Genomic DNA, 19486 nt, shown 5'->3' on the forward strand with positions numbered 1-19486 from the left:
TTTTTTTTTTGGCTTCAGTGTCAAACAACTCCTTTCCTGGTGTGTGCCGTTGAGTGAGGCACAGGCTTTTGAGCTTTGGTGTGCCCACTTTACAAATGGGGAAAAATATGCACCTTTCAGGGCCACTAAGAACATTAAATGAGGTAATGTGTGCTAATTAGTTCCTTTTCCCCTGGGGAATGGATTCAGAGAAAGAAATCTCCACAAGTGTGTTAGAGAAGTTGTGATAGAGAATATGGGAGATATGTTCAGTTTTATGTTTTGGGTACCTTTAAAATTAGTTATGAAGTGATCACCTATTTCCCATCTGCTAGAAAAAGCCCATGTCTACCCTTTTTATTCCTTTCTACACACTTCCTTTGTTTCCTTTTAAAAGAGAATCTGCCAAGATGCTTGCACAACACAAATAAAGATTTTGATTTCTATCACCAGACCCCATGCAGCAAATTAAGTTCCAAAGAGATATCCAGAAAAAGTGGTTATGATACTACCTCATGAGGAAAAAGCAGCATATAATAGTTTATCTTTTATTAACAGCAACCTTATAACCATGTGGGTCTTTATTATTATCATTTTAAATCTGCTTTCCAAGAGAAGTTGGGAGTGTTGAGTATTCCTAATGTCTAGGAAGGAGTATGAAGTATTCAGTTGGGGAAACCTTTGATCCTTCTTTGAAAGTTTTAAAAACCTGTTTCTGTATCTGGGAAATGACTGGAGCCTGTTGTGTGCAATGTAATTAATATTGCGGAGGTGCAGAGTATTTGGCTGAAATCTCTGAGAACAGCCAAGTCTGGCCCTTATCAGGTGTGATCAGAGGAAATGATCCTAGTGGTCAGAGGAAATCTCCCGCACTCCCACCAGGCTAATTCTGTTCTCACTAAAGGCCATGCATCCTCTCTGCACCAATAAGCATGTGTGAGTCACACGCAGATCACAGCTCCAGTGGCTGAGCACGGCCTGCAGAAGAAACTAACTCTCCCAGTGTGGATGGTCAGCTGGCTCTGAATGGTGAAATAGATGATGTGGCAGGAGCTCAGGGGACAGTTGGGCAGCATCACACTTGGGCATAGGCACCTTGATGGGTCACAGCTCATTTCACAAGTGGTTCTGAATGGCATACCCTTCTGGGTCCAGTGTGAGGCTCTGAATTAATGTGGCAAACAGTGTACATCTGGCCCTTGTCCTCATGGCATGCACTGATGTGTTGGACAACTGAAATATAAACCACTGAGAAAACAGATGAGCATCTAATCCAATTGCGAGGTGCATTACGAAGAGAATGGCAAGGTGCTTAGAGGGAGACTAACAGGGATGGAGGACCCCTTAGAAAAAGGGCCAGGTGGGAACTGACTGATGAGCTGAGCATCATGGTCCGAGTGGGTAGTGCTTGGGAAAGAGCTCAGTGGATTCAGCATAGGTGGGTCAGACAGGGCATATTTGAATCCTGGCCCTGGCATTTGCACATTACATACCTCTTCACCTCTTTGTGCCATGTTTTTCTTATCTGTAAAGTGGGAATAATAACAGTATTATCCTCAAAGGTTAATTGATGTTATTACATGAGTTCATGTGCAAAAAATACTTAGAGAATTGCAGGGCTTGTGATGTGGGCTCCACACACATGATCCCAGCCCCACACAGACATGCATATACACATACCCTAAAATCACAGCATGCCTGGAGCAGTGTGAGGGTTGAAGAAAGGAACAGAGGATGAGGTGGGACAGGTGAACAGGGCGGGATCATGTGGGGTCCTGGAGACTGGAATTAATTCTCAGGGCAAAGGAAGTTCACTGAAGTACTTTAGCAATGGTGAAGTGTGTGTTTCGCATGCTTTTTAAAGATAAAAAAAATGTGTCAGATGAAGATAGCAAAAGTGGAATCCAGGAGGCAGTTCTGAAACTATTCATAGAAAATGGAAAGCAGGCAATGATGATGAGGGCGTGAATTCACGCCTACTCAGTGTGATGTGAAGGCTACCGAATCCCAAACCCAAACAGAATTTTTCACACCAAGTTCTTGATAACATCTTTATGCCATGCTTGAAAATCTTCACTACCGAGTACTTTCTTTTATCGAACGCCTTTGTATTTTCAGGTCTGAGCTTGTGCAATTTTCACAATGATTTTGAAGGTAGGTTGCTATAAGCCCCATCACACAGATAGGAGGAGGCTCAGAGAAATCCAGAAAGTTGCTCCAACCAACCCTGCCCCCAAAGGAGCAAAACCAGAATTGAAACCCAGCTCTGTTAGACTTGTTCTGCTGATTGGCTTCGTTTTCTCTAGGTCTTATGACAACATGAAGATGTGTTTTCTTAGAGATAACCTATGTCCCTTTGCCATCATTTGTATCCTTAGTTAAGTCACTAGACTAGCCAGACATTGGAGGGAATGGAATGTAGATCATAGTAACGATGATGAATGGGGAGGGAGGTGAGTGAGTGAGTGGACTGGGAAAAGGAAACATTTGGAATTCAGCACTTGACCCAAGAACTCAGGGCTCCATGAGGGGTCCTGGCAGCCAAGTACACTGGAGTATGACATTATAAAATGAAGAGGGATGGGGGAATAGCAGAAACATAATGAATATTTATATTTCCGTAAATTTATCCATAACCGTTGCTTGGACAAAAAAGTGTCAAAAGTGTATATATATGTATGTATATACACACATCTTTATGTGTGTTTATATAAATATGTTTATATAAATATGTAAATATATTTATATAAATACTTAATTTATTTATATAAATATTAATCCAAATTCTCTCACTGCATTCTTACAATCAGTTGTAAGTGTAAATGAATACATTGTAATGCACCATTTTACAAGGATGGAAAGCGAGGCCCACAGTTTTGACATAAACTTACCCCCAGTCAGACACTTGGTGAGTAGTAGAGCTGCTGTATAGAGGGCTCCTCTCCTTAGTTTAATGTCTTTACCAGGGAACCAAAGGCAGATTTCCTCCATGTGGTTTTACTTCCCCACACACGGCACCCCACCTGCCATGTTCAGACTCTGTGCTCAGTGCTGGTGCTGGCTGGAAGATAAAGAGTGGTACGAGCGAGTGGACATGATGTATACAGTTTGTGGACTGTGATTCTCACATGGCATGTGATAACAAAAATAGAGGGGTGTGCCCAGTGCTAGAGAAACCCAGAGTTCAGATGCGATATCCATCTATGGGACTGGGACGAATGCATCCATGAATAATGATGGGATTGAGTTACTGCTTCAAAGACACACCATGTGCTGTATGTCTCAGCCTGCAAGAAATGCCACACTGGGAGCTAGAGATCTTTCTGCCCGTTCTCCATCACGCTGTCCTCCTGCAGTACTGAGATGCACCAAACATTCTCATGCCTCTGTTCCCCCTCCTGGAGACACTGGGTCCCTCCTTTCCCTGGGGTAACTCCTACATATTGTTAAAGAAACCCTGTCTGAATCTACCCCCTTTGAACTGAGTCAGTCCAGTGAGCATTACTGTGAGCATTAATCTCTGCATTTGCCTTTAGAACCTCTGTGGGACACTATGTGGTCCTTCTACTCACTGCTGGGCACTAGAGGGCCTACCTAGGACCCAATTCCTACTCCACAATCTGGTGCAGTGGCAGAGTAGAAGCCATCAGAAGAGAATATTAATATTGCGTACATAGTGACATACGCGCTGTGCACACAGTAATTTCAACTAGAGTGTGAGAAGCCAAAACATGACCGAACAAGAAGCCTGGGGCTACCTTGGCATCCTTGGGCAGTAAATATATGAATCAACATTGAAAAAGCATCATTTGGGGTAAGAAGGTCGGGTGCCAACCAATAGAGTAGCCTCGATAGGAACTAAAGGATTCCTGTTATTTCAATTACTACTAATACCTCTCCTATCTATTACTGATTTAACACAAAGAATGTGCCATGCACAATGAGCTCACACGGATGTGTCATCACTTTGTAAGTCTTAGCACATGTACTTCTCAAAGCAGTTTTCTCTAATGTATATAATTGTCTTCATCTTATAAATAATACAATCACCTTAGACCAAGGTGACCCAGCTAACAAACTATGGTCATCACAGTTGAGAATCCATTATCTTATCTGTATCACAGTCCTCACTGCTCCATGAGTGGTGGCAACTGTTGGTCTGTGGCCCCACTTTGGTCTGGGTGGAATCCTAGCTGAGAAAACAGGCATAAATGCATTGATGAGTTAGGGAGGGGAGGTGCCGAGAAAGGTGGACATTTGTGAAAGTCTCTTGGACAGTTTCTTTTTAAAGTCTAGGTTTCCATCAGCAACCTTTTGGTTGGGATCACTTCATTCCGTGTAAATAAATTGTGAAATTGGGTCTTAAAACTAATTACAGAAAAGTATTATTTCATTTTCCTTTTCATTTCAGAACCTCAGATTCACAAAGAATGTTTCTAGATCCTTGGTGAAAAAAACAATATCTTTATGTATGCTCAGGCTGAGGATTTTAATTGCATGATGGATAATAGAAAAATTGAGTTTTCTTGGGTACTCAATTTTAAATAGAAAATCCCACCCCCTCCACATAATCACCACAATCCCACCCACAGAACATGGTATATAATGAATCAGTTTCAATGTATAATTAAACAGTCTTACATTTTTTTCTACAATAAAAGCTCATTATAGAAGTTTTTGTAATTAAAAAATAGAAAAAAAAACCATGAAAATAACCTAGAACAACACATTCCAAATAGAATCTCTATTAGATTTTTGGCATAATTTGTCAGGTATGTTTGCACATACCTGTTACATAAGTTTATCTAAATCATGGTTACTTGACCTTCCCTTTTTTTTTTTGCTTTGACAATAATGAATTGAATGTTTTGTATGAAAACACTAAAATGATAAATATCACCAGCACAGATAAGGCAGTTACGGCAGGAATATAGTACATTTACCCTCTTGGTTCAAATACGAGTCTTCTTTTGCTGAGTATTTTTTTTTTTCCACTGAACCCAGTAGAAGCCTCAGAATCCTCCTCAACACAGCCTTCTAGGGAGACAGTACTATGTGGAGTTGGCATCATAATTATATCTATTTTTCATCTCTAATGTTGTGTCTGAGATGAGGAGATGAAGTGGTTCTGACTGTCAGGAAGACAAATCATGAGAGATTATTCTAAGCCATCTGACATAGTAAGCCAGACATAGGTACTTGCGGTATTCTCACCCTGTCCCCTCCAGCAAAAGCTGACATACCACTAATGAGAGTTTTTACTTCTAAACTGATGATCAGTTCACTTTGACTCAGTGTGTGGTGACTGCTTGTAAATGGATAATTCCCTTGAGTCTAATTAGGTTGGTTCTAGTCTACATGTTTCCTGTTGAGACTAGACCTGGCAGATCTCAAGAACATTTCTGTGAACTGGACACAAACTAATATGGGAAACAGGAACAGCAGTCCTGATGATATGCACTGAGTTTTCTCTCCCGCTCCTTCTTTGTTCCCAGAATCAGACGTTGCTGACTTTGATGGCCGAAGCTCACTTCTGTACAGGTTCAATCAGAAGTTGATGAGTACTCTCAAAGATGTGATCTCCCTGAAGTTCAAGAGCATGCAAGGAGATGGGGTCCTGTTCCATGGAGAAGGTCAGCGTGGAGACCACATCACCTTGGAACTCCAGAAGGGGAGGCTCTCTCTGCACCTCAACTTGGGTAGGCTCAGACTTCCCCTTCCAATGCCAAGGGATAAAGAGCCCCTTTACTCCACAGGTCACAGTGTCTGACACTTGCAGTGTATCTGGTGGAATTCACTGGAGCACAATCTAAGTAATATTGGTGGGGATATAAATGTTTAAGGCATGTATAGCATTCTTTGACACAATATAACATTGATATGTAGGGAGAGTTGCAAACTCATTGTTATGTATTTATTGACCTAACTACGTATTTATCCATTTAATTCTCTTAGTAACTCAAACTCTAAACAATCTTTCACAAGTTTAAGTATACACACGTTTTATAAGGAGGCTTGCTCAGAATTTATTCTATTAAGTACATTTAAGAAAGTTAAGTTTCAGAGGAAAAATGAAGGAGAAACATTTTGGTTGCTCTGGGTTATTTTGTGTTGGGGAAGAGGGGACCATAAGTGTGAGCAAAAAAATCTAAGTTTCTAGGCATTCCCATGTCTTTTTAAGGGAAACTATTTTATTTAGGTGCCCTTGCTGTACCAGGGTAAGTCCTAGACTCACCAGATTCCATGAAGCTTAGTACAGAATGCCCTCCTGCCTCCACACAGTTAGGGCACAGCCTCCCACTGTGGGCTGCCGCCCATCAGGACCTGTTGCACTACAGGCAGGTCGCATTCATTGTGACCAATTTCTTATCCCAGAGAAAGGGGAGAGAGGCCCAGCCTCCTGTACATGATCAAAGGCACTTCTGAAGGAAGGATAAGTTGAGTGCAAAAGGCAGGAGCACAGTTCCCAAGGATGCACACAAAAAAACAAAAACAAAACACAGCAAAACAAAACAAAACAAAAACGCTCTTCTATAGGAAAAAGAAAGAAAGGAAAAAAGAGACAAGCTGAAAAAAAAGTAAATGATTGTTTTTTGTAAGAATGACTCCCTGCTTCCCATCTGATATTTCCTAATATTAAAGGGAGAGGAAAATAGTTATCTTTTTGTCTTTACTATAAAATAGTAAAGAAGGAAAGAAATTGCAAAATGTAATTTGTAACATCAAATTGCATGGAAGATTGACCAAAAAAAAGTTGCATGGAAAATTGACAAAAAAGTTAAATAAATTTTAGCAATTAGCTGGAGAGACATAAGAATGAATATTAGGCCGGGCGCGGTAGCTCAAGCCTGTAATCCCAGCACTTTGGGAGGCCGAGAACCATCCTGGCTAACACGGTGAAACCCCGTCTCTACTAAAAATACAAAAACTAGCCGGGCGAGGTGGCGGGCGCCTGTAGTCCCAGCTACTCGGGAGGCTGAGGCAGGAGAATGGCGTGAACCCGGGAGGCGGAGCTTGCAGTGAGCTGAGATCCGGCCACAGCACTCCAGCCTGGGTGACAGAGTGAAACTCCGTCTCAAAAAAAAAAAAAAAAAAAAAGAATGAATATTAGTGCCCCCAAACCAAAGAACAAAGGTCTTTATTTTGACGCATTTCTGAGGGTCTTCTTGGGGCCCCATGGTGACTGTAGGCAGGGATAGCAGAAAGAATCTGTAGATTTCAAAGTTTAACTCAAAATTGATACCTAATAGATTAAGTACACACCAAAATACCTTTAAAAGTAGAATCTCACCTAGAAGAGAGTGGTAAACAATTTTGCTGGTAACCTCATTGGTTGTAATTACCATAACTAAAGAAGCAAGCATCAGAACTTTCTGAATGCTGGGTGTCCAAATACTACACGAACATGCATCAGTCCATTAACTGGTTTTCAGTTTTCCAGAAAGGAGATCAAATGAATGAAGCTGAGCCTCCCAGTTACAAGTGGCTCACACAGCATTTTGAGTTGTGGGTAAAGTTGTTATTACTTATCAATAGTAAAGCAGGTGTCTTCTACTGGTAACATTGAGAAATCTTTCAGTTACTACTGTTTAGATTCCCAATTCAGGTGTGGCATTTCACATCCAAAACTCTGCTCCCACATACAAAATCTAATGTGTAAACCAGATTCATTCATGGTGTGAATGGTAGAAATAGCATAGATATGGTCATGTAACACATTCTGTTTTCATTACAGATGTCCCATCAAATTATGTTATGTTTTTTATTTTATTTATTATGTGATTTATTACGGTGAATGTCTTCTGAGCCTCAGTTTCCTTATTTCTAATCTGGGGCTAATGACTTGTCTTGCGAAGTATGGACATGAAAACCAAGAACGCTATAAATACATTTTCTGTAGCAATGATATAACATGGACAAATGCCAAAAATAGAAGCTCAGTATTGCTCATTTATTCCAACAATATCTGAATGCCTCACCCTGAACTATGCTGGCTTTTCTGAACATAAATGGAATATTAAGATGAATGGCACCGACTCCTTGCTACGATACATAGATGGCAGGATAAGTCTTTCTTCCCAGTTTCTGTCTTCTCTATATTTCCAACCATGGTAGTAATTAAGTAAAACCTTACTTAGTGATTGATTAAGTAGTAAGAATATATTTTAGCTATGTTCTGCATGGTTTAAAAATGTCTTCATCTTTTTTATCTGTTTCTGCAGCTCTTCCTTTTTATTGGTTTACCACAGTTGAGTGTTTTCTGTACTTACCTGTTTTAAGCAGTCACCTAGGATACTTGTTAAATAGCATAAGTTTCTAGGTTCCTCTGCTAGAGAAACACTGCCACAGATTAGTACTTTAGCCCCTCCTACCTCATCACAGCTAGAAGATTTCTGGAAGCACTAAGCAAACGGGAGTGATAATAGCTTTGCTTTGCCCACAGTGGAAAATCTATAATATAAGTTTTATAAACACCAGGATAACACCTTGTTCATTTCTGTATCTCTAGCCTCTAGGAGAACCCCTTCCTAAAGTAGGTGCTTGAGGCAAATTGAGTACATTAGAAACAGGGTTTTCATCACAAATTTCATTATTCCTGTCGGGCTTGTTCACCTTCGAGTCTGCACTCCTGACTCCTCCATGATCCACCACTCTCTCTGACAATGGGGTCTGTTTACAGAGGGTCCACAATGGGGTAAGGTCCAGTCCAATCCTCAAGGAAGACCTATGGCATAAGTATGCATTAGCCCCAGTTTACAGATATGAAATAATAGGCTCAAAGAGGATAAATTACTTGTCCCATTTACACAGACTGTGGTTAGTGTAGCTACCATTACAGTCTACTTCTATCTAACCAGCTGTTTTGCTATTAATTTTAGATTATAAAATATATATCAGTTTAAAAAAAACTGAAAATAATATAAAAAAGGAAAAAACCCAACTCCTACAACCTGGTTATCTCTTTTATTAACATTTTAGTATCTTTTCAATATTTATCTTAGTTATTTATATGAATTCCTTAAATATTATTTTAAAATACTCTTCTTTTCCTGTTGTCACATAGCCTCAAAGGGGAAAGAATGTATGACGTCCATGATCAGGTTTGTTCTGTTAAAAAAATGAATCAGAAAAGCAAGAGAAATATAGGAGAGCTGAGAGACAAAGAGAAAGAGAGGCAGGATTCAAGTTAACAGGTTAACGAATAGCACTGGTCAAATAAAGAGAGTTTTGGTTTTTCCCTCTCCAGTTTATATGGACATTTCAGCCGTGTCTCCTTTAGTGACAATTCTTCATTCAAATGTGTATTCATTTTCTAATCAGTTACTTGCAATTCAGAAATTCAGGCTAAGAGTGAAGAAGTCCAGCACCATGGTCAGTTGCTCGGGATGGCTTTGTGGCCATACATAGTGTTCTTTTCTAGTGATGCTCTTTGATGAGTATCCAATTTACATTACATAGTTACCCTAACCCTTACTGTGTCTGGCTTGGGTAGAGACAGTTCTATGGAGAAATTGAACTATGTGGTTCCTCTTTGCCTACTTTCTTAGAGTAGAACATTGGTATTTTCCCAGAACTACTAAATGGGAAAGAGATTTCTTCTCTCAATCCATAAGGGGGTTAGACATGTTTCCTTTCTCACTTTTTACACATCTCATTCAAATTGCCAATGGCAGTCTGCCCTCTGCAGAATTACAATAGTCTGAACCCATTCATGCAGGTAGAGAATCAAAGAGCGGAGATATTACGTGACAAGAGAACTGTTGTAAGAATGAAGAAGACATCAATAGTACATGCAGGTCACTCATCCTTGCAAGAGCCCAGTGTCTTTTGACTGAGGCAGGATGTTTATGCAATCCCCAATACATAGGGCTGTAGTAAAGTGAGACTCAAGTGAGGCTCCTAGAATAGAACAAACATCTGAGGAGCACCCGGGAGCTGAGTACAGGGTTCAGGCGCCAAAGCACGTGATTGCATAATCAACCATTGAGATGCCAGAGAAAGTTCTTTCCATTATCCAAAGAGTCAAATGAACATTCAATTTAGCTCTTTTGAAACTCAGGCATTTTAGTCAGCCAACTCACACATATTTATGGAATGTTTATCATGTTTCTCAAATTGTACTAAACACTATAAAAGTTTTTTTCAGTTGCCATTTTTTGAGAGCCCACATTTAGGCATTGCATTAAACATTTAAAATACATATTTTATTTAAATTACATGACAATCCTACAATCTATATCCAAACCCATTAACAGATGAAGAAGTGCTGGTCCCTGATTCCCAGTAAGTGGCTCAAGGTCACATAGCTGCATAGCTGTAGATATGGGATTATAGCCTTATCCAATCCTCCCCCAATTCTCTGATGTTAATCACCAGAATGTTATAAACTTTTATAAGACAAATAATAAAAATTATGAAACAATTCTAAAAAATGTTAAATATCAGGCAGACAATATGCATGTGTTAAGTTGTGAGAATGGAGAGATCAAAAAGGATCAGAGGGATCCAGGATCAACCTTGAGCAATCTGGAGATTTTATTATGGAGAGGGGAGACAAACAGGTATTTCATTCAAAAAATCAATGGGATGAAATGCACATTTTTCATAAAATCTGTCATTATGTAATAAGAATAGGTAAAACAAGTACAGTAAATAACGCACTGAATTCTGCACTGGGGGTTAAAAGTTGGATTTATCAGTATCTATATTCAAGAGGCTCTCAACCTAGTAAAACAGTTATTTCTACTTACCTTTTAGCTTGGTTATATTAATTGGAAATTAAAAAACTATGCATCATCGAAATCATATAACAAATGTATTAAGATAATGTTTTCGAAGATAGCAAAGTCACAGAAGATGGACACAAGTTAGACACCACAGTAGAGCAACAACTCCTAAATCTGGAGAGTGATTTTAGTCAATACGATTTGGAAATTTCTTAACAACTAAGGACACATGTTTCATTGCTTTAGAGAAACATAGAGACTTGCTCTGGATGGAGGGTCAAGTCCACTGAAATCACATTGTTTCCTGTCCGTTTCTTATTTTCTCCAGGGCTCTCACTTAGATACTTAGGAGACCATTCACTAGCCTTGCATATTGCCAAACCAAGTTGAAAGGGAGTACCTTTATAATACTGGCTGGGACAGGGAGGTGCAATTTGCCTTCTCATTCTGTGTCATGTCCTCCCTTCTTAGTGTTGCCCCATTTTACTTTTCTACAGCTCTCTGTTTTATAATCCATTAAATTCCTTTGCAAACTAACGTCTTCCCTTCCTACTAAGCTACATAACTTACATGTGTATATGGGAGATACAGAGAGTAAGAGCATAAGAAATGAGAGAGAATGAGAGTATCCATTTTTCCACTAAAAGTAGTGGAGAGAGTTTTAGTTTTGGAGTCCAATAGAATTGGGTTGTAACCCCAATTCTTTGAGTCCTTAGGTAAATCTTGTGGCTTCTTGGAGATTAACCTTTCTGCAGGGTTATTATGGTCAGGAATAATTAGAACAACATATGTGAAGTGTTTAACTTGTGTGAGAAGCTTAAGAAATACAAGTGAATATTGGTGTTGATAATCTGACAAATTAAAGGTGGGTGGAAAAGTTGATTCTGATGATCTGATAGAGGCAGGCATGAGGGAATTCACATGAGTGGCCACCTGTTTTATCAATAGTGAATCAAACCCTTTTCAAGAATGACTTTTTTTTTTTTTTTTTGCTCAAATACAATCTTAAACAAGAGAGTTTCCATCCCCTTTTTCCCAGGCTGTCTGAAATTCACAGATTATGAAAGTTAAAGTGGTATCCATGTTTGAACAGTTCAGATAAGACCTAGCAAGAAGATTTAATCAAACAAGGCATTTGGGTGAAAACAGTGTAACATGCATTCCTTTTACCAGAAAATGTGAGTTCTAAGTAAGGGTGAAAGAATTGGCATGCTTATCCATAGCATCTTGAGGTGGAGGGAAGAGAATAAATAGATAAAGTTAAACATGTTTTGCAAACATTTCAAGCTTCCTATAAAAATTGTTATATTTCTTAGGGCCTTGGGTAGTATATATATTATTTCATTTTAACTGTATTTTAAACCACATGAAAACAAGTTTTATTTCATTAGAAATAATTATTTACCTTATCTATTTCTGATCCCAAAGTTAGTTTCTGTCTAGTTTTATTGTTTTTGTCCTTCACAATTGCCCATGAAAACTTTTATCTTTGTCTTAAGAAATTAGAAACTAGTTAAAACTAGTAATTGAACCTCAAATGCCACTGAGATAAAACTTAAAATCGATATTCTAAGATCAAGAGTTTGACGATTTCTTGAGAATTAAGTGTTTTGTGATCTCTCATAATGGAAATTTCTATGGAAAATGAAACATTTCTGAGGACTACCATCCTACTCTTCTCATAAATAGAATTCTAGGCCGGGTGCGGTGGCTCAAGCCTGTAATCCCAGCACTTTGGGAGGCCGAGACGGGCGGATCACGAGGTCAGGAGATCGAGACCATCCTGGCAAACACGGTGAAACCCCATCTCTGCTAAAAATACAAAAAACTAGCCGGGCGAGGTGGCGGGCGCCTATAGTCCCAGCTACTCGGGAGGCTGAGGCAGGAGAATGGCGTAAACCCGGGAGGCGGAGCTTGCAGTGAGCTGAGATCCGGCCACTGCACTCCAGCCTGGGCGACAGAGCGAGACTCCGTCTCAAAAAAAAAAAAAAAAATACAATTCTAAACATCCTTTTTTAATGAAGAGCGGAAATTTTGTTTTCCCAATTTTTTAACCAAACCAGGTTTCACTAAACTTGTTTTGATATAAGGTATCTGAGTGTTGATATATAATAACTATATAATGGAGAAGGAGTGATGAGATTTATCCATAGGTACTCCTTTTTGGTTAATTAATAAGTAACTTGTAATTCCCAAGAGATTCAATAATTACACATCTCTGATAGATAGTCTTCAACAAATATACTATGCAGTGTCAGGATTGTGTTTTTAATTAAGTTTATTTCTCTCATTATCCAAAATAGGTATGCTCACTCTAAAATACAGAGAAAAGGAAAAAATGATTGTGGTAAATGCATTATTCAATTTTACCCACACATAGTGCTTATTTGTGCCTTTTCCAGACTTGTATTTAGCCTGTATTTTGTACATTTGTCTTCTGCTCATGTATATTTTAAATCAGTATAGTCTAATTATTGAGTATTCTATTTATTAAATATTACTTTTAATTTTATCAAAAAGGGCAGTCACTACTGAGTATACTTTTGAAATAATGTAAGTATTTTATAAATATCATTTTGATGGCTATTTAATATAATACTTCATCCAGTGAATCTACCTAAATGTACTCAGATTTTTTTTCTCCTTCCAAATCATTGCATATTATGTGCAATTTTTAAATCACTAGCCACTTAAAAGTTTTTCCACAACATTTCAGCTTGCTTTTTTAGAATACATTTGCAGAAAGTGGATTACTAGGCAAAAAGCTGTGAACATTAGTTTAAGTCCCGTGATACTAACTGAAATGTTTCTCCATAAAATTGGTGGAACTGAATTTTGCATTATCTTTGGGCATATATATATAATATATATACACACACACACACAAAGTAAATGAACAATGTAAACAAGGGCATATATATATATATATATATATCTTTGGGCATATATATATATATATGCACTAAGTAAATGAAAAATGTAAATAAGGAGCAATGCTAATCCACTTTTGAGAAAAGGTCAACAAATTGCTCTAAGTATTCATAAAAATTTCATGAGCTACTTTGCATAAAATGATAAGTATGTTAATTAAGTTTATGGTTTCATTAGATGCAGTAAGTGAAAGGTAGTCACTATTTATTTAAGAAGAAGTACTTTTATTTTCCTAAAGTCTTAAAATTATAAGAAACAGAACTGTTGGATGCAATGAGAGTAGCAAACTTTCTGAGCCAAAGTTAAGACCCAGGAGAGAAAGGACTGACATTAGACTTTGAAGAGGGTAAAGGTAAGGTTACTGATGCTGGCTCTGCTTGCCACTCTTCTACACCGTGGAGATGTTCCTGTCCATTGAGATGGTGATGATGATGGTGTCAGTGCATGCAAGAAGGGTACAGTGAGCAACAACCAACATAACCTACTACTGGAAGCTTTAGGATTTGAAGATCCCAATCATGTACTTAGACTGCCTTGATCCAGTCAACGTAACAGATACCACCCTACCCAACTTACTAGTGTTCTCCTGCCATTTGAAAGTTATACAATCTGTTTCACTAAGACCACTCAAGGATTTTAAAATAGTGGAACTGAGACAATTTGGTAGCCATCTCAAAACATAAAGGTAGAACTGTGCCTCATACAGTACATCAGCAAAAATTTCAGTTGAAAGGAAGTAGAGAAAACTAGAAGAATTCTTCAGTGATCTCAGAATAAGGAGAACCATTTAAACTATGATACAAATCCAGAATTTATAAGAAAAATGATGGATTTGTTCACAATGCACAAATACCTGAGTGGTGAATTAAAAAAATCAATCGAACAAACAAAAACAGAAAAACAACATCAAAAAACAAATAAAGAAAGGCAAAAAGATATTTTCAAAATTCATATCACAGGCAAAATATAGGAAGAGACAGTTCAAAGAAAAGGAAATAAAACTAAAAAGATTTTCCACCTCATTCTTATTAAAATAAATGCATATTAAAATTACTCAGAAATACACTTTTTTAACCTACCAGACGGGCAAAATTTTAACGCTAGACCATATGTTGTTGACAAGCCTGTGGTAAAGGCACTCCTAGGCATTTAAATGGGCACAGTCTTTATATAGGACATTTTGGCAGCATTTGTCAAAACTGCCAACATGAAAGCCTTTGTCCTCCAGTTCTTCATCTAAGAATGAATGCTACAAATATGCTTGTGCCCAAGCAAGATAATGTCCACATAATAAAGTACTTCAACAGTTGAGAGATCTAAAGTAAATGGAAACATCTAAATTTGTATCACTAAGAGCTCATTATGTGAAATATGATATGTTCTATATATCATATATATGATCATATATAATTATGTATCATATTACATGTATATAGATCATATATATTATATGTATACATGTATATATATTAGAGCATGGAATACTATGCAGCTATAAAAAGGATGAGAAAGCTCTTTATATTTTGATAAAGATTTTCAGGATAGATTAAATAAAAATGGAAAGTTGGAGATAAATGCACATTCTATTTTACCATCAGGGTAAAACATTAAATGAGTAGAAATAAAGAAAATCTATCTTTGATGCTTGCATACAATATTTTTCTGGAAGCATGAGCAAGATGTTAACAGCAGTGATTACCTGGGGCTATGGAAGATGAGCAGATGGAGGAAGTGAGGAAGGGAGGGAGGGAGGGTGTGTTACTATACCCAAAGTTACATAAAAAATAAAATCAGTTTGACTGATTCATAATATTTATAAAATTTATCTTTTGAAGCAGGATAGTGTGGAAAATATTAAAATATTTTATTTTAATCATTATTATTATTGGCTCTATTAAAGAACTCAGGAGATCATTAAAGCCCACAAAAACAGCACCTAGAACAAACAAGTCGGAGAAACGGTGTAATTCCTTGCCCTGTTTTTTGTTGTTGGTGGTGGTTGGTGGTGTGTCTGTTTGTGTGTGTGTGATGTATAATGAGCTTAAATTTTCAAATGTTTAGAATTTGGACTTATTATTAACAAATTATTGTTCAATGCCTTTCTTATTTTAAGAAAAAAGTGAGATGCAGCTCAATTTCAAAGTGAAAACTCCAATATTAAATCTACCTGCCTTGTTACATCTAGAACTGACAGTTTATAAAGCATAAAGTTTCCTTCAGCCAATGTTAGCTCCTGAATCATTTCATCTTATAAATAGAAACTGTGTGTGAGGTGGCGGTGGTGGTGTTCTTTATTCTATCTCCATCAGCTGGAGGCCACCTCCTGCCACGCCTCCTGATTACTTGGATCCCATTCTTCCTGTGCTCTTCTTGCCTGAGCCCCGTTATGCCCCATCTATCCAGATTATGGCCAATCTTATAGCCAGTTTTACCTTCTAATCCAATTCCCACACAACTGCCAAAATAACCTTTCTTAAAAGTAATCTGCTGACCGGGCGTGGTGGCTCACACCTGTAATCCCAGCACTTTGGGAGGCTGGGGCAGCGGATCACTTGAGATCAGGAGTTGGAGACCAGCCTGGTCAACATGGTGAAAACCCGTTTCCATCAAAAATATAAAAAATTTGGCTCATGTGGTGGCCCCCGCCTGTAATCCCAGCTACTCTGGAGGCTGAGGCAGGAGAATCACTTGAACCCGGGAGGCAGGGGTTGCAGTGAGCCCAGATTATGTCATTGTACTCACTCCAGCCTGGATGACACAGGGAGACTGCATCTCAAAAACAACAACAACAACAACAGCAACGGCAACAAAAAATACCCACCAACCAACCAAACAAAAAAACACAGTAATCTGCATTTGTAACCTCTGCCTACTCAACGTTCCATTTCTTAAAAAAGATGTAAACCATGTAACCTAGCATACAAAGTCCTGGATAATGGAATCCAGGTTGACGAGCTCCTGGCACTCAGTCGCTGGAAGTCTTGGGCCACGCTCCCCTACATTTCTATCCCTGGCTGCTGCTTCTCCTCGCCTTGCAACCATGCTCCTCCTTCCCTCAGGTTTCAACCTGTCTCTGCTGCATAAGGAGGGTTTCACAGCACCACATTCTGCATTTCCATGGCTCTGTGCACTAAGTGCTGGAAACCTGCATATGTTTTATAGATTTATTTGATTAGCATCTCTACACTAAGACCTTCAGAGAGGACAGTATACCTTTAAACTCCGTGTCTTCTTGATACATTACCTGTCACTGTGACCAGCTCAGGTAGATCACAATACCTTTCTTTTCGTTTTTAGATGGAGTTTTGCTCTTGTGGCCTGGCCCAGGCTGGAGTGCAATGGTGTGATCTCAGCTCACTGCAACCTCCACCTCACAGGTTCAAGCGATTCTCCTGCCTGAGCCTCCCAAGTAGCTGGGATTACAGGCACCTGTCACCTTGCCTGGCTAATTTTTTTTTTTTTTTTTTGTATTTTTAGTAGAGATGGAATTTCACCACATTGGCCAGGCTGGTCTCAAACTCCTGACCTCAGGTGATCTGCCTGCCTTGGCCTCCCAAATTGGTGGGATTACAGGTGTGAGCCACTGCACCTGACTCACAATACCTTTCCATAGGAGAAAGAAAGGGAGGGAGAAAAAATGAAAATATCTTTTAATTCATCAGCATAATCCATCAAAGAATGAAAACTAAGAAGCTGTGGAACAAACAGTGAATAAACCCATGAAACCAAGTCAGCTATTAATTCAGCAGCTTCACTTTTCTAATTACAATAAGTTTGATGCCCCCAGCCCTATAGGAAGCATCCAAGTTACTCAGTGAAGGGAATGGTGCTTTGGGCCGTATTGGAGGTGGGAGTGAGCAGCCTTCGGGGAAGTGGCAGCTCCTGCCTGCTGAACGTCACACTGTTGAACAGGCTGCTGCAGCTGTACTGGAGAAAACACTTCCCAAGAGGGAGGAGAGAGACATTTAGCTTTCAGTTACTAAGGGACTTAATGTATAAAATGTTGCAAAAATTGAAGATGTATATATACACAAACGTTAGTTCTATTTAATTGTTCATTTTGCTAAGGTTGAAGCAATTTCCGCAGGGGAAGATAAAAGCTGTAATCTTTTTGGTAGAAGGGTACAGCCAGGGACTTCCATAAAATTGAGAGAGAAGGAGAGGGAGGGGGAACCAGGCAGGTTGGATTGCAAAGCATGCCTTTCCAGCTGCGTCTCTCATGTCTTCTCAAAGGGGTCTTCCAAATTCAACAGCAGCTAAAGCCTCAACAGTATGACTTGAGCCATGATCCATAGCTGTGGTCAAAGTAAAAAGGATGAGGCAGACCTACATTCAAGTCCTGACTGTACTTGAGGCATGCATGCCTCGTCTCCCTGAGCCTCAGGGTTCCTCGTTGTCAAATGGAGATGATAATTTTCCCTTACAGGATTAAAGATGAAGGTTATTTCTTCCTAAGTGCCATGCATACAGTAGGTACTCAGCCATGGCATATGGGATGATTATTTCCTTGCCGCTGCTTTTGCCCAGAAACTTACTAGCTGTCTTCCCTTTACGTATCCCGGCTTTACTCCTCCTCCTGGGCACAGCTCCTAACTGGCTTTCTCCACTCAAGAACCATTCAAACTCAAAGAATATTCATTCTTTCTAAAAACACAATCGCCATTTTCAATCATATTTCTGTAGCCATAAGGACATAGTTCCTTTTATTATTTATGTTTTCAAGTCTTGAAAACATGCCCTATTTTGTCCGGAAGGAGGTATGCATATTGAATTTGATTCTGGAATCTGTGGGCAAAGCCTGTTATTACTTCCCAGGACCAGCACAGTTCCTCGTCTGTAGGGAGGCATCATTCTTTGCCTTTAGAACAGAGATAGCTGCCTTTACTTGTGGAGCGTTCTGGTGTGCAAAGCTGCCCTTGGACACAGACATCATCCTGCCTTCCTCCCCTCTTTACAGATGACAGCAAAGCACGGCTCAGCAGCAGCTTGCCCTCTGCCACCCTGGGCAGCCTCCTGGATGACCAGCACTGGCACTCGGTCCTCATCGAACGGGTGGGCAAGCAGGTGAACTTCACGGTGGACAAGCACACACAGCACTTCCGCACCAAGGGCGAGACGGACGCCTTAGACATTGACTATGAGGTGAGTTGATCCTCCCTGCACCTCCCAGGCCCCTTGCTTCAATGAACGCAGCAAGAGAATCAGTGAGCAGAGCAACTGAGAGAAGTGGTGGGGCACTGAGGAGTCTTACCCTGGGACTTACTTCCTCCATCTATGCCAGATGGATGGAAAGGCGTGCAGCCAGAGAATCTGACCAGTGAGGGAGTGAGGGTTAAACCACAAGACAGCAGGTGTGTGCATTTTAAAGTCAGCAGGTCTCCTCATTTTTTTTTTTTTCCTGCTTGTAACTTTTCTGTGCCACTGCCTAGTCTCTTGGTTATGTACCTCCTCAAAAAAAAAGACTTCAGTTCTCTGTGGTGATGAAAGATATTTAAATTATAAACAAAACCCATGGAATCTAAAACCTGCAGTCAAGACACTACCCTTTGGCTTTCACTCTTCCGATGCAAACTTTTGACTAATACCGTGGCGAGCTGTTTCTTCCCTGCTCTCTTATAGAAGAGGTACCGTGAAATGCACCAGTTCTACAATACAAAGAAAGTTGCACAAAGCTCTGCAAACTGGCAGCCAAGAGTTCGCCATTTTTGCTAGTAGTTCAGTTCAAGGAATGCATATTGTGCCCCTGCTGTACACCAGGCTCTGCTGGGCCATAAATATTCAGTCTCTGAGTTGGAGAAACTGAGATAAGCCCTTGCAGAACAAGGAGGTAAAGGCTACAGTGGATGAAG

General features: G+C 39.4%; 1 protein-coding gene across 1 annotated transcript in view; it reads left to right on the forward strand.

The window, feature by feature from the left end:
* CNTNAP5 (contactin associated protein-like 5) overlaps window positions 1–19486 on the forward strand; it is an 886807-nt gene that overhangs the window by 398791 nt on the left and 468530 nt on the right. Inside the window, exons 5-6 of the mRNA XM_011941654.1 lie at window positions 5475–5678; window positions 18595–18779. Coding sequence (XP_011797044.1) covers window positions 5475–5678; window positions 18595–18779 — 389 coding nt within the window. The remainder of the gene's footprint in view (window positions 1–5474; window positions 5679–18594; window positions 18780–19486) is intronic.

Source organism: Colobus angolensis, unplaced genomic scaffold (genome assembly GCF_000951035.1).
Source record: "Colobus angolensis palliatus isolate OR3802 unplaced genomic scaffold, Cang.pa_1.0 Scaffold20, whole genome shotgun sequence".
NCBI classification, from domain to species: Eukaryota; Metazoa; Chordata; class Mammalia; order Primates; family Cercopithecidae; genus Colobus; species Colobus angolensis.